General features: G+C 49.2%; 1 protein-coding gene across 4 annotated transcripts in view; it reads left to right on the top strand.

The window, feature by feature from the left end:
- Nucleotides 1-26646, top strand: part of MYO7B (myosin VIIB) — a 106272-nt gene that overhangs the window by 69398 nt on the left and 10228 nt on the right. For 3 of the 4 annotated variants that reach the window (XM_075004546.1, XM_075004549.1, XM_075004548.1), the window contains 15 exons: nt 604-648; nt 2856-2983; nt 6414-6540; nt 8003-8122; nt 8826-8999; nt 9930-10157; nt 10600-10767; nt 11521-11638; nt 11735-11861; nt 12386-12555; nt 13223-13407; nt 15207-15334; nt 15932-16089; nt 16559-16712; nt 18688-18843. In XM_075004546.1, the coding sequence (XP_074860647.1) occupies nt 604-648; nt 2856-2983; nt 6414-6540; nt 8003-8122; nt 8826-8999; nt 9930-10157; nt 10600-10767; nt 11521-11638; nt 11735-11861; nt 12386-12555; nt 13223-13407; nt 15207-15334; nt 15932-16089; nt 16559-16712; nt 18688-18843 (2186 nt within the window). Of the gene's footprint in view, nt 1-603; nt 649-1451; nt 1544-2855; nt 2984-6413; nt 6541-8002; nt 8123-8825; nt 9000-9929; nt 10158-10599; nt 10768-11520; nt 11639-11734; nt 11862-12385; nt 12556-13222; nt 13408-15206; nt 15335-15931; nt 16090-16558; nt 16713-18687; nt 18844-26646 lie in introns of those variants that run through there. The other variant, XM_075004550.1, reaches the window with a different exon arrangement.

Here is a 26646-nt window from a genome sequence, read left to right on the forward strand (position 1 = left end):
CCTGATGAAGACACGTTCCACTTCCATTGTTCAACACAGAAAGTACAAGGAAGAGGATGGAATTACAGAAGTGTCAAGCCCTGACATAACTGCTCTGCTTCTGAAGATAACAGTAAAACTCCCAGGGAGGTGAATGGCAGCAGAGTTGGGCCAATGCTGACCACTTCTAAAAACTCACACCCGGAACGGTTGCTCATAAGAACGTTATGTGGATTTTTCAGACCAAGCCGTTGTACCTGAATTCCTGTGCACAGTTAACTGAACTGCTGAAGAACTACTGTGCTCACAGGATGCTAATTTCTTTTTAAAAAAACCATAGGCCCAGTAGAATGCAAGGAAGGAAACAGGTTCTCTGCTGACGCAAATCAGAGGAGCTCCCCTGAAGTCAATTGACACAAGCTAAGAGATTGGCTCAATATTTCTATATAGAATTGTCAAAAAGCTCTCCTCTAAAGGGCTTTACAAGTGAAGGTGCTCTGGCTAATGGGGATTCCCATCACATAGATCAGCGCTTTCTCCCCTGCTCACTATTCCTTCATTCACTGGTCTGTACTGTGCTCTTGGCATTGAACTAATTTTCTGTCATGACCATGTCTATTTTAGGTCTCCTCCATGAAGCTGAAACGTTCCTTGAAGCTGACAGGAAAGGTAAGCAGCAGACACCAAAGTACCTTTCCTCAGATATTTTTGCCAGGCCTCCTCCCTGTGCTGAAGGCACTACAGACTGCCTGTCTCCTGGGCCATGAACTCCCTCCACAGGCAGATCCAGGGTCAGCCATTCCCTGTATATGGAGCTCCTGCTCTGCACCTTGCCACTGAAACTCTCATTCCATCCTACTAGTCATTCATCTCCTGGTAGGTCTGCCTTCCTCCTGTCTTGCCAGCCCTTCCTGCTCCAGCAGAAGTGCAGCTCTTCTATTATGTGAGGCACCTATAGTCCTTGCTCAGGGCCCCATTGTGCTAGGTGCTGTACAGATACAGTGAGTATTTGCCTTCAGCAGCTTACTGTCCTCCCCTGCCTCCTGTCGGAATATTCCTCCAGAGCCAGGACTGCATGTCCTCTTCCATTCAGTGAGGAAACACTTTCCTTCCCCTCCCTTGGTGTTCACACCTCCAGATCAACTGCTGGTAGTAAGCCTCACCCTTGCTGACGGAGCTAACCATGTTATCCCCACCCTTGCTCTGGCTTATTTATACCTCGCCCTGCAGATTTCCAAGACCAGCATCTGATGAAGTAAGTCTGTGCTCACGAAAGCTCATGCTCAAAACTTTTCTGTTCGTCTATAAGGTGCCACAGGACCCTTTGTTGCTGTTACAGATCCAGACTGACATGGCTACCCCTCCGATACTTTCCCTGGTGTGCACCTGTGAACAGTCCCCAGCCCCTGCTTTACTTGCATAGGGTGATTCGAGTTTGGATTTTTCCCTCTCCTTTTAGGAAAGACAATCCCTCTACCAGTATTCTCTCACTGATGTCCGAGCTGCTTCTCATCCTGGCAATGGAAAGATTCCAGGCTGAGCTCCCTTCCCTTCCCCAGCAAGGGTAGGCCTTCCTCACACCAGGATATTGACTAGGAGATGCTTGAAAAAATGGCAAATGTCATAAAAATGTCCAAATTGTTTCCATTTTGCAGGGTTTAAAATGACCCCATTTCTCACCGCTTTTCTCATTTAAATTTTTATCAACAGTGTTACTGAAAATTGCCATTTTTGCCAGTTTTCAGTAAATGAAAAAAATTGATAACAGTTTGCTATGACTAATACAAAGTCCTGTGTTTGATTTCCCCATTCCTGGTGTTCAGGGTTAGATTAGACAGTGATGGTTGTATTTCATTTTACTTGTTTTGAACAAACTACTCTTAGGGTGTGTCTATGCAGCAAAGTTATTTCAGAATAACAGCCACTGTTCCAAAAATACTGTGCGAGCATCTGCACAGCAAAATCGCTATTTAGAAGTAATTTTGAAATAATGGACGGCTTATTTAGAATTCTGTAAACATCACTCTGCAAGGAATAGTGCCTGTTCTGAAATAGGTATTTCAGAACAGGGACTGTATAGACAGGAAATAGGGGCTATTTTGAATTAAACTATTCTGGAATCTGTTATTCTGAATTAATGCTGCCATGTAGACATCGCATAGAGTGCTTCCAGGGCTCTAATCTGAAATAGGCTGTATTGTGTGCGGATGTGCTATTTTGAAATAAGTTTTGCTTATTCCAGGGCTTCTCAGTAGTGTGGACCCATTATTCTGGAATATCTTATTTCAGAACAACAACTCTGGGATAAACTATTTCAGAATAACTCTGTGGTGTAGACATACCCTTAGAAAGTCACCGTGTATGAGCAGATCTACTGAACACATCACACAGTGTACCCCATTGGCTTCAGGTGCATGAATGAGGCTGCTTGCTAGTGTATAGGTCACTTAACCTACCGCTAACACCGGCTAGAGAAGTTCTGCACTGGCCCAAGAGGGAGAGGCTTGTGTGTCTGAAAATGAAGGAGCAGCTTTCTAATTCTGGCAACTCAGATATGTTCTTTAGTAGCTGTTCTAGTTGATGCAGAAAACAGACCCTTTAGATCTAGCTAGATGTTTACAGGACACTCACAACAGAGCTAACAGAGGAGAGCTAAGTAGAACCAGCTAGTTGGTGAGGGTGATGCTGCAGCAATAAATATTTTGGATTAATTTACATTGAAAAGCTGATTATTAGGTTGGCTCTCAGCTGTCACTAGGGGATGCTGGGAATGTTTCGACTGTAGAGATACAGTTGAGGTATCTATTCCTGGACCCAGCAGCGACTGACTGATACCAAAGAAGAGCTCCTGAGAATTCTGCCTTTTTTGTTTTCAGGCGGTGAATCAGCTGAACAGTAGGGAGGAGCTAATCCAAGAGCAGAGCGCAATCTCGGACAGACCTATGTCCAACCTTGAAAAAGTGCACTTCATTATCGGCAATGCAATCCTGCGTCCTGCCATCAGGTATGGAGCTTGCACCTGTCCACAAAGGCCAGCCACCGCACCTACAAGACCATCCAGAGCTCTCTTTCCAAATCCCACCACTACCTGAGAAGCTGGGACTCAGTTCCTCTCTGGAGAAGTCTGTCTAGATGCCAGACTTACCAGCTAGTCCCAAGAGGTTCTCTCACCTCTGTGTGCGGGAACTGTCTTCCTCACTGCCTGTCCTGCCATTTTTGAGTAGATCAGTGTCCCTCTTACTACTTCTCTTGCCATTGCTGAGCCTCTCGGCTATGCAGTAACACATGCTTTTGTGCTCTAGCCCTGATGCAATGCCCAAGAGAGGGACATGAAAGGAAGAAGAGGAGAGAACACTGACTGTGGGGTTAATTCATTCCAGAGAATGTTTCTCAACTCAGCACTTGTATAATAATTTACAATAATATAAAGTAGGATGAAAAGACATTTTGGCTTTGCAGGGAGACATGTCCCTCAAAACTTGGAGTTAGTTGTGCAGCACACTCATGGCTTATTTTGCCAGTGTCAGGAGGAGTCGCTGCAGGTGAAAGGTTCAAAGTTCTGGGAGGGTGGGCCTGCACTCAACTTGGGCAAAAGGTTGAAAGATTCTGAACCGACAGACCCAAAGATTGAAATCATTTTTTTTAACAATAGACACGTACTAGTGGATTAGTTAGTGCAAGTTTCCTTCCACAGACCAGCTATCATACCTCTACCTGAACCTGAAAGTGCTGTTGTGAAAACATATACCTCTTTCACGTCAATATGCTCACCAGCTGTTCTCTCTGTTTTGGGATATCTGGCAGCACCTAGAATCTTTGTTTCTAGCTATCAGCATAGAGGCATTATAGTCTGACTAAATAATGTGCTCATTCTTAATTAGGCTTTTGACTCAGTCCTACCTGACAGTCTCGTAGGCAAACTAGGAAATATGATGTAGATTAAATTACTATAATATGGGCGCACTACAGGTTAAAAACCAGTATTCAGAGTTATTAGTTGTTCACTTTCAACTGGAAGGACATATCTAATGGGATTCCATAGCGGTCTGACCTGGGCCCCACTATTAGACAGTATTTTAATTTATGACTTTGATAATGGAGTAAAAAGTATGCTTAGAAAATTTGGGAGCAAGCTGGGAGGGGTTGAAAACAACTTGGACAACAGGATTGGAATTCAGAATGATCTGACTAAATTGGAGAACCGGTGTGAAATCAATAAAATGCGGTTCAGTAAAGATAAAGGTAAAGTACTAGACTTAGGAAGAAAAAAAATTAAAATGCACAAGTACAAAATGGGGAAAAACTGGCAAGGCAACAGTGCTGCTGAAAAGGGTCTGGGGCTTAAGGTGAATCACAGACTCATGCAAGTCAAGATGCTGTTGTGAAAGAGGCAAATGTCTTTCCAGTACCTGTTAACAGAAATGTCTCTAGGACATGGGAGATAATTGTGCTGCTCTGCTTGGCACTGGTGAGGCCTCAGCTGGAGCATTCGGTCCAGTTCTGGGCACTACAGTTTAAGAAAGAGGTGTACAAGTTTGAGAGTCTAGAGAACAACAACAAAACTGACAGATTTAGAAATCTGACCTGTGATGAAAGGTTAAAGGAATAGGGCATGGTTAGTCTAGAGATGAGGGGGACATGCCAACAGTTTCAAATATGTAAATAGCTGCTATAAAGAGGACTATGATCAGTTGTTCCCCATGTCCACCATGGATAGGCCATATAGAAATTGGCATAATTAGCATCAACGGGGATTTAAATTAGGTTTTAGGAAAAAACATGTTAACTATAAAGGGCATTTAAGCGCTGGAGTATGTTTCCATGACAGGTTATGGAATTCCCATCAAAGAAGGTGTAAGAACAGTTTAGACAAATACCTTGGTCCTCCCTCAGCACTGTGTGCTGGACTCGTTGACCACCAAGGTGTTTTCAGACCTATGTATCTATATTGTCTGTGATGCTTCTCCCACCTGACGGGCTGGGCTGTCTACCTGATTCTTTGGCTTCAATCAGTGTGCTCCTGAGACAGTCTCAGCGGGTATAAATTGTCTTCACTAGCGTGATTACAGGTTATGTGAGTTGAAAATCGGTCCCCAAACATCCTTGTTTCACATGCTTCCTGCCAATGTTCCCACTGACTGGACAGATCTCCTCTGTCCTGTGTTCTGTGTCCACATTTCTGCCCAAGGAACCAAGAGACAATTTTAGTGGTTTTTCTCTTTTCCCCGCTGGATCTTTTTTAGAGCTTTTAGCACATGCTTCCAAAATGCTCTTGTGCGGCCGCTTGCATTTTCATAGACTCACCCCAGTTAACTTGAACAGTAGCTGTGATTTCTTTGAAAGCTTCTTGTTTAAAATTTCAACAATGAGGCTCTCTCCATTGTGCTCTTTCTTGGTACTAAAGTCACAACTATCCTGCTTGTTTCTATAGAGGCCTTCTAAAAATGTGTGCACTTTTCTCCAGGCCCCTGTTCCCAGTGCAGGTTGAACCTCTCTCATCCAGGACTCTCTGGTCTGGCAACATCCATTGTCCAGAGAGCCTCTGCCACAGAGGCTGCTAGCGGCTGGGGGTGCAGCTGGTCTAGTGGCAGGCAGCCCTGCTAGCTGGGAGCAGAGCCACCACCAGCCCTGGGGAAGGAACCCATGCAACTGGGCTCAGCCACTCCCTGGGGCCAGGAGACCTGGCAGCCATGGCACTGGAATCATCATCAGCCTAAGGTGTGGAACTGCTGAGGGCAAGGACCCCTGCTGGCTGGAGTGCGGTGGCTCAGAGTGGCCTGACCTCCCCTGGTCTGGCAAACTCCCTCCTTCGGGACAGCTCAGTTCCTGAGGGTGCTGGACCAGGGAGGTCCAATCTGTAGTAAAATGCTACACTTTTACACTGGACATTTCTATGTGCAATGGAGTGCCTGGTCCCCTGACAGTCGGAAAAAAATTCCCAAATTCATTTCACATAAACCACCAAACAGCTATCCAGTGGTCACCGCCACGGGTCACAGTCTGACTGGACTGGACATACAACATCTAGGGGGACGTGGCACTGTAGGATTAGTACCTTGGGCCGGAAGCACTGGGCTGAGATTCAGAACATCCTGGCTTCCTGTGTGACTTTGAGCAAGTCAATCACTCTCTCTGTGCCTCAGATCCTCTACCCCACTCCCCCCATAAGACTGGATGATGACAGTAAGTAGGGCACACGACTCAGAGACGTTTGGAGGCTGGGCTCCTGAACAAGGGCATGATGCCTGACCTGCTCCACTGAGCACTGTAGAAAGGGAACTAAATATAACAGATGTGACATGTACTTTTAAAGGGCTAAAATAGGGGTGCAGGGATCCACTGAGCCACAGGGTGATGGCACAGTCCCTCGTTCTCTTTGACAGTGTGCTCGGCCGGGCACACGCCCCCTCTTGACTGCATGTGTCTTGTTACAGAGATGAGATTTACTGCCAGATCTGCAAGCAGCTCTCTGACAACAACAACAAGAGCAGTCGAGCACGAGGCTGGATCCTCCTTTCGCTTTGCCTGGGCTGCTTCCCTCCCTCAGACAAGTTTGTGAAGGTACCGGTCCCTCATTTCCTGGGCCAGGACCAGCCTGGGCTGGAGGGGCTCGTTTGCTGTTGTATTTGGCTTCCACATGTGAATTAAGAGTTTGGTTGCTAATTCAACTGGTGTAGTGTGGAGGCAAAAACCTTCCCCTCCCCTCGATCATTACTCCCGTGGACAGATCAATACATAATAGATGGTTCTGTAGTCCTCAGCCTCCCTCAGACCTAAACACAGGAGCCTCAGCTGATGCATTGACTTCAGTGCTCTGACTTCATTTGAGTTACTCCAGCTTGTTTCAGTACTGTGTCGATTTATACCTGCTAAGGAGCTGGCTCATATTATATACACATTACAGGCATTTGTAATGCAGTGGGAGGGGAACAATTAAAAGTAAAGTTCGTCAGCAACACCCTCACCAGGAATCACTCTGGATGAGTTCCTCCCCTCTCCCTGCCACTCTCTGTAAAGCCAGGGACCCAGCTCAAACAGAATGTATGGGGAAAGGATAAGATGCATGCATCCCTGTTGTAATTCCATTTAAGTCAATGGGACCTGATTCCGGTCTCACTCCACCTCTTTCACAATAGCGTTAACGTCACCTGTGACTTCAGTGTCACCACTAATGACATACACCTCCAAGAGATCCAAATTAGGTCTAGTCGCCCCAGGGGTGAATGCAGCACAACTGGCCTGTTTCTGAGCTCATGCTGGTACAGCAGAGGAGTAGCTCGTTTGAAGGTAAATGAGCGAGATTGAGTCAGGCCCAGTGTCTCCAAAAGTTTCCTTACAGCCTGTACTGGATTCCAGTGTGGCCTGTTTTACGATCCTGGTCATCCAGTGATTGGTCCCTGGGCCTTCAGAGGAAGGTGAACCCCCCTAATACTCCTGGCCAATTACTCTGGGCTGCATATTGGAGTGGAAATAGTACCCTCCCTGATTAAACGACATGAATGCTTTGCTCCCCTGGGCATGACCTGTGGATTCAGATAGCAGGGCAAATTTCCAGGGAGAATCCTGAACTGAGGTGCATATGCAATTACACGCCCATCTTTGCATGTGCATTTACTGCAATTTTTTGCACAGTCTGACTGCATGGACAAAGGATGCCCTTAGTGTCATGCAGTCTGCAGACAAGCATGCACATTTGCAGTAATAGTTGCAATCATATGTATAGCGAGTAATTCTGCACAGACCTTACTGCCTGTTGAGGGTTTCTGGATATCATCACAGATAGCTCTAGTGCAAAATTCCTTGAACTGACAGGCTTGTGTGAGCTCTGCAGGAACTGAAGATTCATTTCTCCACAGAAATCTTAATGGGTGACTACATAGTATGATTAGAAAATGCCAAGACCACCAGTGCAGTGCGTCGGCAAGTTGGTTTCAGGCTAATCTCATCTATGGTCCCGTCTGAGTGTGCGGATCTTTAGGGACATATGCATTTCCTAATTGTCTCTTATGCTTTGTACACCTAGTACTTGCTGAATTTCATCCGCAGTGGGCCCACAGGCTATGCACCGTATTGTGCTGAACGGCTGAAACGCACTTATACCAATGGAGCACGGGCTGAACCTCCCAGCTGGCTGGAGCTACAGGTAGCTCTTCTCTCCTCAGTGGGTTTTCAGTTACATACCTGCGTGCTCATGCTGAATTGTATTGGTGGGTCTTCACTGGTGGATCTTTCCAAGTTCAGGAACTGAAGACAGTAAACCTGGTCTGGCTCTGCTGTTAGATTTACACAGTTGTAGTCATCCCCTACCAGTTAGACTGGGAAAGTCCGACTTTGTCAGAATGCGTCTAATCCGTAAGATGGGTAACCAGTTGCTTGCTGCTGAATTTGCAGTTCTGTTGATAAAACTGCAAGATGGGAGCTAGTGTGTTCTCTTTTTTCCTTGGTATGGGCCTGGCAGGTGAAGGCCAGGTCTACACTAACAAGTTAGGTCAACTCAGCTACATTGCTCAGGGGTAGCTCTCAACAAGTAACAAGGTAACAGGTAACAAGCTCTCAAACCAAGAATTCTTCTGTCAAAGTAGGTACTGCCTCTTGGGGAGCTGAATTATCTATAGCACGGGGAGAGCCTCTCCCACCGCTGTAAGGAACATCTACACAGATATTCTACAGCAGCATTTCTAGAGAAGACGTGACCTCCCTTAGTGAGCTGAGATCTTGAATGTGCTTGTGACCATGGTGCAAATTTGGTGCAGAAAGAGCTCTTATGTTGACATGACTCCTCCATTCTCCTTGGGAAAGTGGGCTGTGTCTCTGATTCTTCTCATTCATTTAACTCTGGCTAACAGGCAACAAAGCAAAAGAAACACATTGTGTTCAATGTCACCTTGATGAATGGTCAAAGCATCACAGTCCCTGCAGATTCCGCCTCCATTGCCAAAGAGATCTGCCAGCTGGTAGCTGATAAAATGAAGCTGAAGGACACATTTGGTTTTTCTCTCTACATAGCTGTGTATGACAAGGTAAAGTATTAAAATCCAACCTGAAATTATCAAACTCCTCTCCAGGAATGGTCTCTAGTAACTCTCCATGAGCTCCACCCTGGGAATTCTGTCTAATACCTGTCCCGCCTGGCTAAGGACTCCCTCACAGGATGGCTTCTACTCTCCTAGCTTTCTGTCCCTTCCAACTGCTGGCCGTTCCCCTCCAGCTGTGGGTGGGCATATGCCCTGCCCAGGCATCCTTGTTTTCCAGCATAGAAATTCCCCTCTTGACCTGCTGTCCATACCTCTCAGCCTTATGCCGGGGAGAGTTTCATTCTCAGTGCACCGAATCCTGAGCTGCTGATCCATTTTGCCTTCAGTGGAGCTTAACCCAAACCTCAGAAGTCTCAGTGAGGCACTGTGGTGTAATTCACATGGTGTCACTCTGCACATCCTTTCCCACTGTATTCTTACACTAGTATTCTTGGTGCTAGTTGAGCACTACCATCCCCAAGCAGCATGTGGTGTGAATGCTCAGAGTCAGTCTCTAAACTCACCGGCTGGACTCAGAAGTGATGCTTGTGTAAATTATGCCACCAGTCCAAGTGCAGGTGAGTGGGAGTGTGCAAAATCCTAAGGGAACAAAGTTGCATGGCTGTAGCAGGACAAGCAACTAGGAAAGTGTAGGCATAATAAACTAGTCTTGCTCCTGGACCCCTGGACCTTCATCTGGCTGGTTGTTTTTCCTGCCACCATCCTCCCTTCTGCCCCCTGGGTGTGTAAATTACACCAGCATACTATTAAGTAACTTCTCCATCCGTATCCGTGACACCTCTACACTAGCCCACCATATGAACAGATGCATCTGAGACCTCTTCATTTTAGCAGACAGGAGCATTCTAGACTATTGTCACTCACTAAATTACAAATCAGGCCTTTCCCTAAAATGGATTATCCCTCTGATCTAAGGTTTGGTCACTGGGTAGTGGCAGGGATCATGTTATGGATGCCATCTCCCAGTGTGAGCAACTTGTGAAGGAGCAGGGTGCCCATGAACGCAACACCCCATGGCGCCTCTACTTCCGGAAGGAGATCTTCACTCCCTGGCACAACTCAAAAGAAGATGCAGTGAGCACGGAGCTCATTTACCACCAGATCATTCGCGGGATCCGGTTCGGAGAATACCGCTGTGAGAAGGTGAGGTCCTTACTGCCATTTGGGCTTCCAAAAGGGAGAAGCAAAGGTAGACAGGCTGATGTAGGTATGTCCAACCACTCTCTCAGTGAGCACCTTTCCAAATGACACCGGCCAGAGCCCAGCCAGAGTGTGATGTAAGGTCAGCTGTGTCTGCCAGCTCTTACTGGATGCTGCAGACACATTCAGAGGAGCTGCTTGGATTCTATTTTAATATCCATTGATTATCCTACTTGACACTGTGACTGCCTCCTAGGACATCTTTCTGCCTGAGGCAGCTGTGCTGGGGGCTGAGAAATGACTGTTGTTTTACTGGCTCCAGACCATGTAATCCTGGACAATAACACCTAATTCTTGTGTAGCACCTCTCATCAGAGGAGCTCAAAGGATGGTAGGACTCAGTGGTGACTTCCCAGGCTTCACTTAACCAGCTGAATTTTTGCAGGAGGAGGATTTAGTGGAGGTGGGAGCAAAATATTGCTACATTCAGTTTGGGGATTCCATCCGCAACGAGCTGGTCCAGAAGCTGCTCCAGGACTGCATCCCAGCCAAGCTGCTGAAGTCAAAGCCCCAGGAGAAGTGGGTGAGCCTCATAACCTATGCACATGCCAAGGTATGGACCTCACAGAGCATCATGATTTGTTCTTGAGTCTCCAAGACCCCATGTTACGCTCCAGCTGCTACTTCTTTAATTCAAGAATTCCATATATAAGACACTCATTGGCATAGGGGGCCGAGGGAGCAGGGAGAGGAGGTCTGGCTGGTGCCTAGGAGCTCATCAGAGAGCAGTGAGATGTCTCCAAGTGCATTCACCCTGCGTGGTTCATTAGGGATGAGTGGGAAGAGGGGCCATGCTATCTCCTATGGGGTCAGAAAGAGGAAGTAAAATGTAATTCTGCAGCCACTCATAGGGTTGCGTAGCCTCTTACGTTGCCTTCGTTGGTTCTGCCGTGGTGATTGATTTGGGGCAGATGTGGTACGGGGTGACGTGTGTTTATGTACATTACGCTCAATGTTCTTTCGGTGAGATGGGCTCTACTGAGCATTTCTATAACACTCACGGTGCATTAAACCCTTAACATGCACCGAAGGAGATCACATCCACAACAGGGGAGCTTAGAACCCCAATAGCATGTATGAATGGGACAGCTCAAGTCCATGGAGACTGCCTGTGGTTTGACTTTTTGCAGGTGAAATGAGGCCCAATCTTGCAAAGCCCTGAACTCCCTGAGAAGACCAGGGAGCTGAGGACTCTGTGTACCTTGCAGGGTCAGCCCTGCTCTCTTTGTGTCCTTGGATGATACCCGTCAGTATTTGCATGCTAGACTTGTGTACAAGAAGCCCTGGCCTTGTTTCTGTGTTGTAGGCCCCGTACACACAGGACCGGCTTTCCCCTCAGAGCGTGAAGGAGCAGCTAGTGGATTTTGCCCGTCTTCAGTGGCCTTTGCTCTTTTCTAGGTTCTTTGAAGTCACTAAATTTTCAGGTAAGAGCAGTGAGTGAGTGAGGGTAGGGGAGTGGGATAAAGAGCGGAAGGAAAGGGCTGAACTATGCCAACAGTGGCCTGTTTCTGCCTTTTCAGGGCCCAGTCTGCCCAAGAACCACTTCATAGTGGCCATTAACTGGAAAGGGATCTGCTTCCTAGATGAATCAGAAAAGCAGCTGCTTGATTTGTCCTACCCAGAAATCACTGGAATACACACCAACAGGTTAGTCACCCACCTTAGCAATATCCAGAGAAAGAAACTGCACCTCAGTCTCGACACAGGTTGAAGATTCTCTTCCCCTCACCTCTCCAATAAAGAGGGTTGGTCTGGGTCAGGGTCAGCATCTATCCTTGGGACACATGCAGAGACCTTCTGAATGAATGAAACTAGTTCCTGAAGTTTCTCACTCAGTCCAGGGAAAGCTCACACTGCCATGCCAGGACTGAGGTGTGAGAAGCCTTATGATAAATGTATTCACGTCTAACTCCAGCAGGTAGATGCTCCCTAGTGCCTAGAAAGAGAAACGTGGGGTGGCTGAACTAACCTGTGGCATGCTCCCAAGGCAGTGACCGAGAGTTACACTCCCTTACCTCTGAGAAGTCAACACAGGGGCTCCTAACTCCTGCACAAGCATACTCAGGAAGTTCCCATGCTTGAGCTGCTGCTACAGGGCCGCATTTGAATGCAGCACAAAGGTGATACAAGGTTTGCAGATATTCCGATAACGAACCACTCTTGATCCACAGGGCAGTGAAGTCTTTTGGGCAGAGCTGCACTCTGATCACGCTGCGGGCAGAGGAGTTTGTCCTAACATCTGTCCACAGCGTTGTCATTGCTGAGCTAGTAGTTCTGTTTCTGGAAGGCCTGAAGAAGAGGTCCCAGTATGCGGTGGCCATGCAGGACAGCAAGCAGCAAGGTAAGTTTGACAGCCCTCCTCTTGGGTGGCAAACAGTCTGGTGAGAACCTCCAATAAGTACCAAGAAAAGCTAAAAGGGAAGCAGGAGAGCTCAAGGAGACAGAAACTTCACTCCAGGAAGAACCAGCAATGACTTCCACAGCAATCCAGCATGTCAGGCACCATGATTCAGGTCTCCCACCTGCAAATCAACCTTCCTGCCCCCTTCACTGTGTTGTTTGCTCCTTTTTGAGCACTGCCTCGTGCAGGAACTCCACCTGCTTGGACAGGAAGTGAGAGCTTGGCTGTCTGGGACGCTCTTCCTAAGAGCCCCACAAGGGATGGAGATAGCTGTGCAATACCATTGACTGAGTGGGAGAAGGGTTCGGCCACAAATGTTACAGCCATTTAAGTCTCATGCATGAGCAATTTTCCCTGCGTCACTGCCAGTCCCAGCAACCTGCTCGGCTCCTATCTGAATCAGTGCACTTTTGCTATTGACCTTGGTGGGGGCAGGTACAGACTGCTAGAGGACGTGTCAGTGACTGTTCCACAGTGCTGTAGTATGAGCAGCTATCCATACACACATCACTTTCTACTGGTAACTGAGCCCAGCCCTTGGAAGCCCATTTCACTTGTCTTTACAATTGCAGCCTGAATAGGGTACTGTAGTTCTCTGTGATTTTAGGGGACCCTGCTATTCTGGCCTTCAAGAAGGGGGACTTGCTGATTCTGACCCACGACAAAGAGCTGGAAACCAACCGTGGCGACTGGGTCTATGCTCAAAATGAAAGGACTGCCAAGACGGGGATTGTGTCTTCAGAAGCAATCTATGTCATCCCTTCCATTGCAAAGCCATCTAGCCAAGTGCTGGTAAGGAGCACGTGACAGGGCTAGACACTGTTAAAACAGTCTCCAGGCTGTACAGATCCGCGGCTCAGTGACATGACAGTACTGAATGCAACTGTTAATTGGAATGGGAGTGATCCTCCCAGCTTACAGCAGGCTGAAGCCTTTCATAGGAGCAACAAATGAGTCAGGATTAACTGCAAAAACAGACAGAACAAACAACAAAACCCTCCGTCCAACAGTGAGGAGGAGATTTGATGTGCACAGAAGGACTAAGAGTCCAGCTGATGACACATCCAGCAGCCATAGCTCCATGTCTTCTGTGCTTTGTATGAAGTCACACAGAGATAGCAGTAATGCTGAGCGATGGGTGTGCAGTTGAGCCCCCAGACTTCTGTGCTGAGCACTGCACTGATGCCACCATATTGGATATTTTATTTTTTTATACCTGCCTCGTATCTGTGCCCCTGCGCCATTTTCTGAACTATTTGTGGCAAATACAGTCACTGGGTTTACTTAGCTGACGGGTCCCACCTTGCTGTGAATGGGCTGATTGGCAGTACGGGCCTACAAATGGATGGGAGCTGCTCCCGTCTCACAAGGTTCTTTGGAAGGGACACACCCGAACAGGCACCCACTACAAGGTTTGCCTGAATTGCCCTCTTCCCGGGGACTAAGCTGGACCGTGCCCCATTAGAGAGTCGCTATATTTGTGTACTGTGGAGCTAGTTACAGGACATGCTCACCGCACAGCACCTCCTCCTGGCTGCGCCAGGGATTGGCTCCTTCCAGGTCCAACACTCACTTCAGCTGCTCATTCACATGCCTTGACACCTCTTTCTCTGCAACTCAGTGAGCTCATTCTCCACGGCTTGCTCATTATGGTGCTGCCCTCCAACCCGGTTAACAAAGCCCTTCCCTTCCAGGCATGCAGACTCATATCAAACAAGGTCCCAACCACGTTTCTGCTCCACTGCCCAGTGGTACCGATAGCCGCTGCGTGCCCAAGAGCAAGGTGGGAGGAGGGCTGGTTCCCCACTCCCTGAAGGGGTGGGGCCAACGGCAGAAGGGGCAGGGCTTAGGGCAGTCAGCCCTGCCCTCCCACTCCCCAGAGCCACATGCAGAGCAACGGCCAAGCGCCCCCAGGGCAACTGCCCCCTTCCCCTCCCACAGCACTTCTCCAGGGGCTGATAGGGGATCCCAGAAACCTTGTCCAGCGGCTGGAGTCTGCTTTTTCCCAGACCCTGTTGCTATGTGTCTTGTCTACTGCCTACACCTTATGTCTCCCCCAGTGCTGGGTTTACTGACCCAAACTCCCCCCTCCCAGAGTGCGTATCTCCATAGCCCAAAACATGCCCTCCCTTTTCCCAGGGAGTGAGTGAGCCAGTGTCCTCTGCCCCCCACTTTTCTGCTCCCCATTTCCTGGCTTTATACCAATCCCCACTATTCCTTCTCAGCTGGGCTCGAGCATCAATCTGACTTTCAGTCCCTGGCTCCCCACCAGATGCACCTATCAGGTTAATTAACCTAATTTAACCTGTGCTGCCCTGTGCAGGGGAGGACTTGCCCTCCCAGGGCCTACTGGAAAAGAGGAAGCAAACATAAAGAAGGTGAATTTCTAGAGAGCGCAGTGCTGGCATTACTTAGGCCTGACTCCAGTGTATGTGTAAGAATGTAAGTCAGCAGCTTTCACAAGCCTCTGCAGAGTCCCAGCACTGTGCAGCGGAGAGTGTGGTGTGTAACACCCTCTGTGTGCATCCAATGACAACAGCATCTGTTCGTGCAGAGCCCTGTAATAGTGTGAATGCTCTGTGTATTGCCAGAGCTTGCTGATGATGTCACCAGATCAGCGGCGGTTGGCGTCACTGACTTCCCGCACGGAGGAGGTAGAGGAAGAGGCAGCTAAGGTGAAACCCTACACGCTGGAGGAGTTTTCGTACGAGCACTTCAGGTGAAGCTCCCTGGACCTGGTGAGACTGCTCCAGGCAGGACTCCGGAAAAGTGCTTCCTGTCTGGCTGAATGAAAACAACCCTTTAGCTTTACCCTGGAGGTAGTGATGATTCCTTTGGTGGCTCACACCACTGAGCTAGCGTTTCCCCTTCCTTGTCCTGAAGTAAGGAGTGGGGTGACTCCACTGGGTGGAGATTCTGACCCAGAAATACCCAGTTTCACCTGCCTGCAGGGTTGTGAAGGCAGATGGGCCTGGTCTGAACTGTATCCTAGCCCTCTTCCTTCCACATAGCCGTAGTCTTAGCTCCAAGATTTGGCATACAACTGACAGAGAATTAGGACCTGCAGTCTCCTCATGGATCCCAGCAGAGGGAGGAAAAACAGGTTCTCAAGCCTCTGATGGCTTCTGTGCCTTCTTTCTGCTGATATCTCTGAGGATGTGTAGTCACGATACATTCCCAGTCCCCGGCAGCCCCAGCCTAGCTCAGTACACTGACCAAGAATGTGGTCACAGATTACGCTACACAGTGTTGGCTTCCGCTTTAATATTAATCCTGATTTAACAGGCCAGAGTGGACTATTTCTGTTTCCGTTCAGGGTCCCGGAAAAGGAGTCCGTCAGTAAGGCTGTCCTCCACAAGTCCCGTGGGCACAGCCGGTTGTGGGCCCTCTCCAAGGAACCCCTGAAGCAGCCCTTACTGAAGAAGGTCTGTGCAAATCCAGAACTCCGGGACCTCGCTTGCCAGGCTTTCACTGATATCCTTTTATATTCGTCCTCAGCTGGGCAGAGCTGTGTTACTGGCTGGTCAATGGAAAAGCTGCAGGCAGTGAGCCATGGCTGTCTCGCTTCCGTTCGCCGTTGTAAACCCTACGTGCAAGCACATTGGAGTGAGAGAGCCTCATCTTTCCCACAAAGAGAAAACTGTTCAATTCTGCTCAAGGGCTCAATTGCCTCAGGGTGGTCTACCACGCATTGTGCATCCCGGGGCCCATCCAGCCAAGGGAATGGGAAAGTGGGCTCAGCTCCTAACTTGGTGGTGGCTAAGCTGGGAAGAGAAGGGGTAGTTCCCAGTGGGCAGCACAGCCTGTGGGTCTGACTGTGCCCTCATGTATCTATGGCTTGTCTAGCAATGAAGGGACACTCAGCACCATGGCCAGGATTTGCCCCAAATCCCTGCTGATTATGTGTCTTTCCCATGCTGATGGCCCTTAACTGTGCCTTCACCCATCATGAAGTTCATGGGGGACTACCCCTCGAAGCAGGCACGGTCCTCTGTGGAGCTCACTGACCATATATTTGTGGCTGCCATCCAGGAGGAGATGCTGCGGGATGAGATCTACTGTCAGATCATGAAACAGCTGACTGACAACAGCAACAGGTACCAGGACCAGGTGCTTCTGGCCCAGGGTGACTCCACTCCAAAATGCAGGGAGCGGTTGTGCTGCAGCAGTGGGAGGGAACATCTGCAGGAGTGGCACCTGCACCACCCTATTGAAGGGTGAGATCGGCTCTCTCGACTCTCAGGCTCAGCACTATTGGCTGGTGCTGATGGCCACATTGCTTCCCAAGATGCTAGTCTGGTAGTTTTATTCTCTAGGGGACTGCAGCTGTCCTCTGTGCAGCAGGGCAAGGGATAGCTGTGAAAGAAGATAATTCTATAGGTGGGTCTTTATATCCATTATATTAGGGGAAGGGTTGTTCCCTTCCGCCTTCCAATCCAGCCCCTCACCATGTTTAGTTTCATTCCACCACATTAGCCCTAGTGATCATCCGCTGTTTTGGAATGTGTCACCGGTGTGGCTACAAGCAATCCCTAAAAGTGGCTGTTTGAGCATAGTTTCATTGGACCAGCGAAGGAAACTGTGGATCCTTCCCAGCCTGGTGCACTATGGACCAAATTCTGCCCTCATTTACATCAATGTAAATTCAGAAACATGCATCGCTGAAGATACCCTAGATTTACAGTGGTGTAGCTGAGATCAAAATCTGACCCTCAGGAAACTGACTGTGTAAAAGAGTAGGATCTGCTTTCGTCATGGATCAAACAGGCTCCTGACTCTCAGCGTTTCAGAGCCATCCCTATGAGTGCAGCTGGAATCTGTTCTGCTTCTGGCCTCATTAATAGTGTTCCAGCTGCACAACCATAATTAGTGGTGATGATGCTTGAGCCAGAAGATCTCGGAGTGCCAGACAACTTGCCGGGCTGGAGCTTGTAAGTGAATGGAGCAAATCTGATTGAGAGTCATGGGGAGATGATAATTATGGAAACTACCATTTATATACAACAAAAAGTCCTGTGGCACCTTATAGATTAACAGCTATTTTGGAGCATAAGCTTTTGTGAGCAAAGACCCGCTGCATCAGATGCATGAGTGGGGGGGGGGGTGGTTTCAGAGGGGTATTTAAAGAGTGGGGTCCCAGTAAGAGGGAGGGCCAGAGCCGACAAGGTCTATTCAGCAAGGTGGAAATGGCCCAGTATCAACAGTACTTACCAAAAGAGGAAAAAAACAAGTCAGATCAGACAGGGGGATGTGAGCCTTTGGCAGAGTCTAACGGGGAGCTATCAACACCCAGAACAGAGAAACTGTCTTTGTAAGCTGTGAGCCACTCCCAGTCTCTGTTTAATCCGTAGTTAATGGAGTTAAATTTGCAAATAAATTGCAGCTCTGAGAATTCTCTCTCCATTTGATTTCTGAAATTTTTTTGTTTCAGAACTGTCACCCATGCATCTGATGAAGCAGGTCTTTGCCCACGAAAGCTTATGCTCCTAAATAGCTGTTAGTCTATAAGGTGCCACAAGACTTTTTGTTGTTCTCAAAGCTACAGACTAACATAGCTACCTCTCTGATACTTGTTACCATTTACAGAATGACTTTTCAGAGTAGAACTGTATGTTGAGAAAAATCAGCTGCAAGGAGAATGCCCATGTTAATGGGCAATGGAATGCAGCTGATGGGAGATGAATGCAAACAAACAATCTGCTATTAAAAAGCACATAACACACGATCCAAATAAATGTGATTTGGTCAGACAGCATGGACACGAGCACCCAAAGCTTTTGTGAAAGACCTCCCCAGGGATTGCTCTGCCAAGATCGTCTTGAAACTGGGGCTCATTATTATTTGCAAGATTTCCAACTGTCATGAATAATTCATCAGCCTGAATTTAGCATGATCTTCTGTGCCATTGTACAGAAAGAGCCTGCTGGGTCTGTGGTAATTTGCTCCTCTCAATGGGAGTGACACAGTGCTTTATTGTGGGGCCATATTTCCACATGGGATTTCCTCTTCTCTGTAGCTGCCGCCTGGGGTTTGAGCATCCATCTGGCAATAACTGCTGCCTTGTGTTTGCAGGTACAGCTTGAACAATGGCTGGCAGTTACTCTGGCTCTGCACTGGCCTGTTCCCACCCAGCAAATCACTATTGAAACATGCCCAGAAGTTCACAGAGACTCGCCAGAAAGAGCCCCTAGCTCTGGACTGCAGCCGGAGAATTCAGAGGGTAATGAGGTAAAGAACTGCAAACCACAAGCATTTGAAAATCGTGAATCAGGCCCCTAAGCGCAGTGAGAGGGAGAAAAAAAATCATGAGGGTTTTTTTAAAGACAGTTTTCAGGGAATTTCTTTGCCTTCTGCATTCTGGGGAGCTATTCGGGGGGGGACCATTCTGGACACATTCAAAACGCTAAGAGCTAGACATTTTTACATGGAAACTGAGACTCTCTCAGAATCACATGACTCCAGGAGCTGAAGCTTTAAGAAAAACACCAACTATTGTGAGATTTGGGACAAATTTGCAAGAGGTGACAAAACAGAGATCCCCATTTAGGGTTCCGGGGATCATACAGAAATCACTAGGTTTCTCTTTCCCCTTCAGCTGAAAGGGAGGGTTTGTTTTGATTCTGGGGTACATGAGCAGCAGCGTCTCCTGTGTGCTGTGATCTTGTGTGGCCGCTCAGCTGAGAGTCCAATACCGCCCAGCTGATCAGCAGAGTGCCCACAGCCAGATTGTTTATACTGGTGGTGCACATTAGCACGTTCCTCAGTGCACATACAATGTATCCCACACCTGGAAGGAAAAGAGCAGCGGGAGCATTGCTGGGCAGTAAATTCAGTGTGTGTCCCCTAATTCGTCTCTTGGTCATGGAGGTCCTCCCAACCCCCATGTCGGTTCCCTCTAAGCTGCCTAATGAGCACTGTGCAGCACGCAGGGTATCCACCCAAAAGGAGGAGAACTGCCCCACCCCCAACCTACCTCGGCGAGGGGATGGACAACCTAAATGTGTTGCCTCTCCCCCATCCTGACCACAACCGCAGCCCAGCCCCCAAACCTCCCTGCCACAGCCCGGATCACCCAGACCCTCCCCTCACTCTTTGCACCCCACCGTCTGTTCCAGCCCCTAGTCCCTCACCCCCCAGCCCGACTCTAGAGCCTGCACCTCTGGTCAGAGTCCTCACAGGGCTGCACCTCATCCCTCTCCTTGGGGCCTGAGCCCCCTCCCACGCTCAGTCCCGGGGCCCCACCCCCACCACTTGAATTTTGTTACATACGCCAATAGGAAAGTGACGTGGCGCACACCACCTCTAGCTTCACGTAACAAAATTAGTTCCACTCAGGGTGGGAAAATTAGAGGGCACACGGCCCTGGCAAGTCCGTCGGCAATGTCACTTCTCTCCCCACACCCCTGCGATCTACTCCCCAAAGCACAGGAACCAGAGCTCCCTAAAAAACAAGCCTGTGTTGTCCCCCTTGTGCTTCCGAGGGGCGTTGGACTGACTCAGACCCTGCTCCTCTTACTGTAAAGTACAGCTCTAACAGCGGCATGACTGGCTGAAACTGGGATTGTGGAGTATGCTTCCACACCAGCCCTGCTCAGGTAACACGTAAGAAAGAGAAGTTACTCACCTGTGTAGTAACGATGGTTCTTTGAGATGTGTCCCCGTGGGTGCTCTACAGTAGGTGTTGGGCTCGCCCCGGCGCTGCAGCTCGGAAATTCTTCAGCAGTCTCCGTCGGGTTGCGCATGCGCTGATGCGTGTCGGCTCTTCGCATGCTTATGGTCACGTGTGTGATCCGGTCCCCACCAGTTCCTGATCAACCGCTCCGGATGCCCCTGAAAAACACACAAACAGAGCTCCAAAGTGGGGAGGAACGGGTGGGTAGTGGAGCACCCACGGGGACACATCTCGAAGAACCATCGTTACTACACAGATGAGTAACTTCTCTTTCTTCTTCGAGTGGTCCCCGTGGGTGCTCCACAGTAGGTGACTACCCAGCAGTAACCCCCCACAAAAAAGGAGGTGGGTACCCGATTTATGCGCAGCTTGCCTGTGAAAGGACTGCTGTCGACAGGCGCGTATCCTCATCAAGCATCCTGTGCATGGCGTAGAGCTTGGAGAAGGTGTCACAGGAAGACCACGTTGCCACTCTGCAGATATCTCTCAGTGCGATCCCTTTGAAGAAGGCCGTTGACGCTGCCATCACCCTAGTAGAGTGGGCTCTTGGCGGAAGTGGCAGAGGAGTCTTGCGAAGCTCGTAACACAGTCTTATGCAAGACACAATGTGATTTGAAATCCTCTGTGAAGATAGCGCTTCTCCTTTTGACCTGGATGCAATGGACACCAGGAGTCTGTCCGTTTTCCTGAAAGGTTTAGTTCTATCGATGTAGAAGGCCAGTGCCCTTCTTACGTCAAGTAAGTGCAACCGTGCCTCTTTATTTGAGTTGTGAGGCTTAGGGTAGAACGAGGGCAGCACTATTGGTTCGTTAATATGAAAATCTGAAGAGACCTTCGGAACGAAGGCTGGGTGTAATCGTAAGACCACTGCTTCTTTTGAGAAGATCGTGCAAGGTGGTGTGGACATTATGGCCGCGAGCTTGCTCACTCTGCGAGCTGACGTGATTGCCAGGAGGAAAGTTGTTTTAATGGTGAGTAGTCGAAGGGGGACCGTAGCCAATGGTTCAAAGGGCGGTCCCGAGAGGGTGTGTAGAACTAGGTCTAAACTCCATGACGGCGGTATTGGTTTCCGAGGGGGGTACAGCTTCACCAACCCCTTTAGGAAACGCGAGACAACAGGATGGGCAAATGTGGTTGATCCATCCTCTTCATGCCGAAACGCTGATATAGCCGCCAGATGCACCTTTATAGAGGATAGTGAAAGTCCCTTTTGTTTGAGTTGTAGCAAATAGTCCAGAATCGTAGGTATGGTGGTGTCCTGGGGTATTAGTTGCCTAGAGGAGCACCATTCGGAAAAACGCAACCATTTGTGCTGATAAGTCTTTCTGGTAGAAGTTCTCCAACTACATTCAAGGACTTGTTGTACTTCCTCTGAGCATGTAGTCTCTAAGGCGCTTAGCCATGGATTAACCATGCTTGTAGCCGAAGTCTCTTCGGGTGTGGGTGCAGTATTGACCCCCGAGCCTGAGTGGGAATGTCCTGTACTGTTGGTAGGAGAAATGGCCGATGCTGAGCCATGCGTAGGAGCAATGGGAACCACTGTTGCCAGTCCCAGGTTGGGACTATGAGTATCATGTGTGCTCTCTCCCTTCTGGCCTTCTCCAAGACCTTGTGTATAAGTGTCATGGGAGGAAACGCATAAAGTAGAAGGCCCTTCCATGGGATCATGAAGGCGTCCCCCAAAGACCACTGGCCCGTGCCTGCTCTGGAGCAGTATTGGGGACATTTCTTGTTGTCTCGGGTGGCGAATAAGTCGATTTGGGGAAAACCCCATCTGTGGAACACTTGGTGAAGTAGGTCTGAACGGATCTGCCACTCGTGAGTGGGCGCAAAGCGTCTGCTGAGCTGGTCTGCCTTGACGTTGTGGACACCCGGTAGGTATGAAGCCTTTATGGTTATATTGTTGGCAATGCACCAGTTCCACAGTCAGACCGCCTCCGCACAAAGCGTACGAGACCTGGCTCCCCCCTGTCGGTTTATATAAAACATGGTGGTGGTGTTGTCGGTATTCATGCCGACTATTTTTCTGCGCAGATAATTGTGAAAATGCCTGCACGCATTGAACACTGCTCTGAGCTCTAATATGTTTATGTGCAGTGTCTTCTCCGCGGGGGACCATAACCCTTGAATGGTTTTGTTGTCCATGTGAGCCCCCCCATCCCATATGGGAGGCATCTGTTGTAATGAACACTGTAATTTGTGGTTGGCGGAAGGGCACCCCTGTTAGAAGATTCTTGGGGTTTCCCCCCCATGTTAGTGACTTTCGTGTCTTTGTTGTAAGTGACACCCTCGTGTGGATTGAGGCTTTGTATACGGTTGCCAACCAATGCTGCAATCCTCGCATGTGCAGCCTGGCATTTTGCACCACAAACATGGTGGTTGCCATATGCCCCAACAGTTGTAAGCACGTACGAACTGGAACAGTGGGGCTGTATGTTAGTAGTTGTACGAGAGACTCGATGGCACGAAAACGAGCCTTGGGTAAATACACCCTTGACGTGACTGAGTCTATCCGAGCCCCTATAAACTCTATATTTTGCGTGGGGTCGGTCTTTGACTTTGAGAAGTTGATGATGAGGCCCAATGAGGTGAATGTGTTTGTGGTGATGTGTATCATCCGTAATACCTCTGCCCGGGAAGTTCTCTTTAGCAGGCAATCATCCAGGTATGGGAAAATGAAAACGCCCTGTCTGCGTAGGTATGCTGACACCACCGCTAAGGTCTTGGTGAAGACTCTGGGCACTGAAGAGAGGCCGAATGGAAGGACTCTGTACTGAAAATGATCTGTGCCCACAACGAACCGGAGGAAGCGCCTGTGGGCTGGATGAATTGCGATATGAAAATACGCATCCTGTAAGTCGAGGGCTGCAAACCAATCACTGTCATCTAGTGCCGTGATTATCGAAGGCATCGTAGTCATCTTGAAGCGCTGTTTGCGTAGATACTGGTTCAGTGTGTGTAGATCCAAAATGGGTCTCCACCCTCCTGTCTTCTTTTCCATCAGGAAGTACCTGGAGTGGAAACCTTTGACTTGAAATTGCTCCGGTACTCTCTCCACCGCCCCTATGAATAGGAGGTGGTCCACCTCCCGCCTTAATTGCGGTAGGTGAGAGGGGTCTCTGAGAAGGGGTGCGGTGGGAGGATTTGGTGGAGGTAACGACTGGAAGGGGATCATGTATCCCGTGTTTACAATCTCCAATACCCACTTGTCCAAAGTGATGCTTTTCCATTGTGGGTAAAATGGCTTGAGTTGGTGATGAAACATGTACTGAGATTGGCACTGAGATACGGTCTTGGCTTCGCGGCCCTCGACAGACCCATCAAACCTGCTGTCTTGCACTTTGCCCTGTGGAGGCGTTGCCCTGCTGAGGTCGGCGCCTAGGGTCCTTATAATGTGTTTGTTGATGACGTCCCTGATCATACCCCCGTTGAAATTGGGTACGTTGTTGTTGGTAACCATAAAGGCGTTGCGGCGGATAAAACTTCTTCCTTCTGAACGGTGGGGTATATATCCTCAAAGTCCAAAGTGTCGCTCTGGAATCTTTGCTTGAGTGTAGGACTGAGTCAGTTGATTCAGCAAACAATTTTATTTTGTCGAAGGGGAGGTCTGCAATTTTGACTTGTAAGTCCTTTGGAATGCCGGATGTGTGAAGCCATGACTCCCTCCGCATTACCACCACAGTGGCCACGGCACGGGCCGCTGTGTCTGCCACATCCAATGCAATCTGGATGCCCACTCGAGAAGCCGCATAGCCCTCTTGTACAATTGCCTTAAGAATCGGCCTTTTATCCTCCGGAAGGAAGTCCACGAGGGCAGTAAGCTTGGAATAGTTGTCGAAATTGTGGTTCGACAAATGAGCGGCATAATTGGCCATGCGGAGCAACAGAGTAGAGGAGGAGTAGGCTTTTCTACCCAGAAGATCCAGCTTCTTTATGCCCTTGTCCAATCCCCCAGATTTGTACTGGGACGATTTGGACCTGTGTTGGGACGATTCAACCACTAGCGAGTTTGGCTGTGGATGACTAAATAGAAATTCCATACCTTTTGCAGGGACGAAGTACTTTTTGTCCGCTCTTTTGTTGGTAGGAGGAGCGGATGCCGGAGTTTGCCATATATTAGTGGCTGCCTCCATGATTGCATCGTCCAGAGGAATAGCTATTTTAGAAGAGGATGGAGGCCTGAGATTTTTAAGGAGTCTGTGGTGTTTCTCCTGCACCTCCACCACTTGAATATCCTGGGATTGAGCTAGTCTTTTGAACAGCTCCTGGAACTGTTTCAGGTCATCTGGGGAAGAAATGTCTCCAGGGACCACCACCTCGTCTGGCGAGGATGAGGAGGCATCACTATGGTATCTCTCCTCCAATTCCTCTGGATCCTGGCTGTATTGGTGTGATTGCCTTTGTGAAATTTCAAGGTGGGGTTCAATGTCTTTAGACCCAGCCTCTGATTGGGGAACTTGTGGTGTTCCCCCAGGTGGAAGCTGAACACTGTGGCATTGAGGGGGGAGTCGACGGAGATCCACGGTGAGACGTCGACCTCCTATGCTGACGCCCTGCATAATGATGGCAGTCGTAGCAACAGGGACAGGGGCCCGGTGATGGGGACCCAAAGATGTAAGGGTGGTGCATGGAATGTCGAGACCGTCGAGATGATACCGACGTATGGGGAGAGCCTCTGTGGGAATACTCATAGGGGTCTCTGCTAGATGATGGAGAGAAGCATGCAGCCCCTTGAGATGGACTCCAAAGAAAAGGAGAAGGACGTCTGTGGCAGGCTGAAGGTGTTGCTGCCCGTCGAATCTCCGGTGGTGATCGTGGTGACAGAGGCAGCGCAATTACCTCAGGAGAGGGGCTGCGGTGCCTGGTCTTTGTTTTAGCCTTCACCCTCTCGGGTGGTCTTATCGGTAAGCTTGGTACCGTAGCAGGTGTCATGCTGATTTCCACGGCTCCCGGTGCCGTCGTCGCCGGTGCCGTCATCCTCGCTGCCGTCGTTTCCGGTGCCGACGTCCTCAGTGCCGACGTTTCCAGTGCCGTCGTCCTCGGAGCCATCGTCTCCGGTGCCTCTGGGGGAGCCTCGATCGGTGCCGCAGTAGCCGGTGCCGGACTGTCTAATGCCTGCACGGCTCTCAGTGCCGTCTCCCCAGTAGCTGTAGGGCCTTGAGCGGTTACATGCACCGCGGCTTTACCAGTGGAGGAAGCCAGCGTGTGTGGGCCCTTTGTTACACTCGTCCCGCTCCGAGAAGTAAGGGGCAGGGATCGAGTAGGCGAGGCTCTTCTTTTCTTCTGCACAGAGGAGGTCAAAGAGGCAGCCTTCCTCTTGTGCGATCCTGAAGAGCCCTCCACATGCGTTGTCTCTGATGAGGCAGGTTGAAGTGCTTTGTCAAATAGCAGCATCTTCAACCTCATTTCCCTATCTTTTCTAGCTCTATTAGTCAACTTGGAACAATGGGAGCACTTCTGGGGAACGTGTGTCTCCCCGAGGCACTGTATGCATCTGCTATGGCCATCCGAAGCAGGCATGGCCTCCCAGCAAGATTCACACTTCTTAAAGCCGGGGGATGACATTGTTAAAGTTCAACTCTGAGTCCTTAGGTGCTAATAGCACACTTAACAGACTATTAGGTGATGTTAATAACCGTTGGCCTTTAGAGGCTTGATGACAAAAGTAGCGGGCCCGCCCGGAGGCGGCCGCTGCAGTCTTTAAGATAGTCTTTAACTTTTAAACAAACTGTTAACAATGAACTATTAAACTATTAACACGAGAAAAAATAAGATTTATCTGTCTCGGGCGTTGGAGCCGGAGAGGATTCTGTCTGCAGCCGTTGGCGGTTGAGAAGGAACTGGCGGGGACCAGATCGCGCACGTGACCGTAAGCGCACGAAGAGCCGACGCGCATCGGCGCATGCGCGACCCGATAAAGACTGATGAAGAATTTCCGAGCTGCGGCGCCGGGGCGAGCCCGACACTTACTGTGGAGCACCCACGGGGACCACTCGAAGAAGTATGCTTCTACCAGCCCTGCCAAGCTGGGGGGCTTGCTGGCACCTGAACCATCAGCTGCATTAAAGCTTCTGCAATGAAATCTCAGTTAAGTGCTGATGATATATGATGCAAAACAGAATCAGCTCTTTCACCACTGTCTTGCAAGCGGGAATAAAAGCTCACTTCAGCCCTTAAAGGCAGGAGAGGAAGTGCAATAGGTACAGATGCACTTTTTATGTAGCTACTTTTCATAGTAGAATGGTTTTTAGTAAAAGTGCCAGTCAACCCTCACATCCCTACAGCTACCATGCTTTAGGGCAGAGGTGTAGCAGGAACCTCTCCTTTCCCAAAGCTGGAGTGCTGAGGTCTCCGCTTCA

The sequence above is a fragment of the Carettochelys insculpta genome, chromosome 10, assembly GCF_033958435.1.
Source record: "Carettochelys insculpta isolate YL-2023 chromosome 10, ASM3395843v1, whole genome shotgun sequence".
NCBI lineage: Eukaryota > Metazoa > Chordata > Testudines > Carettochelyidae > Carettochelys > Carettochelys insculpta.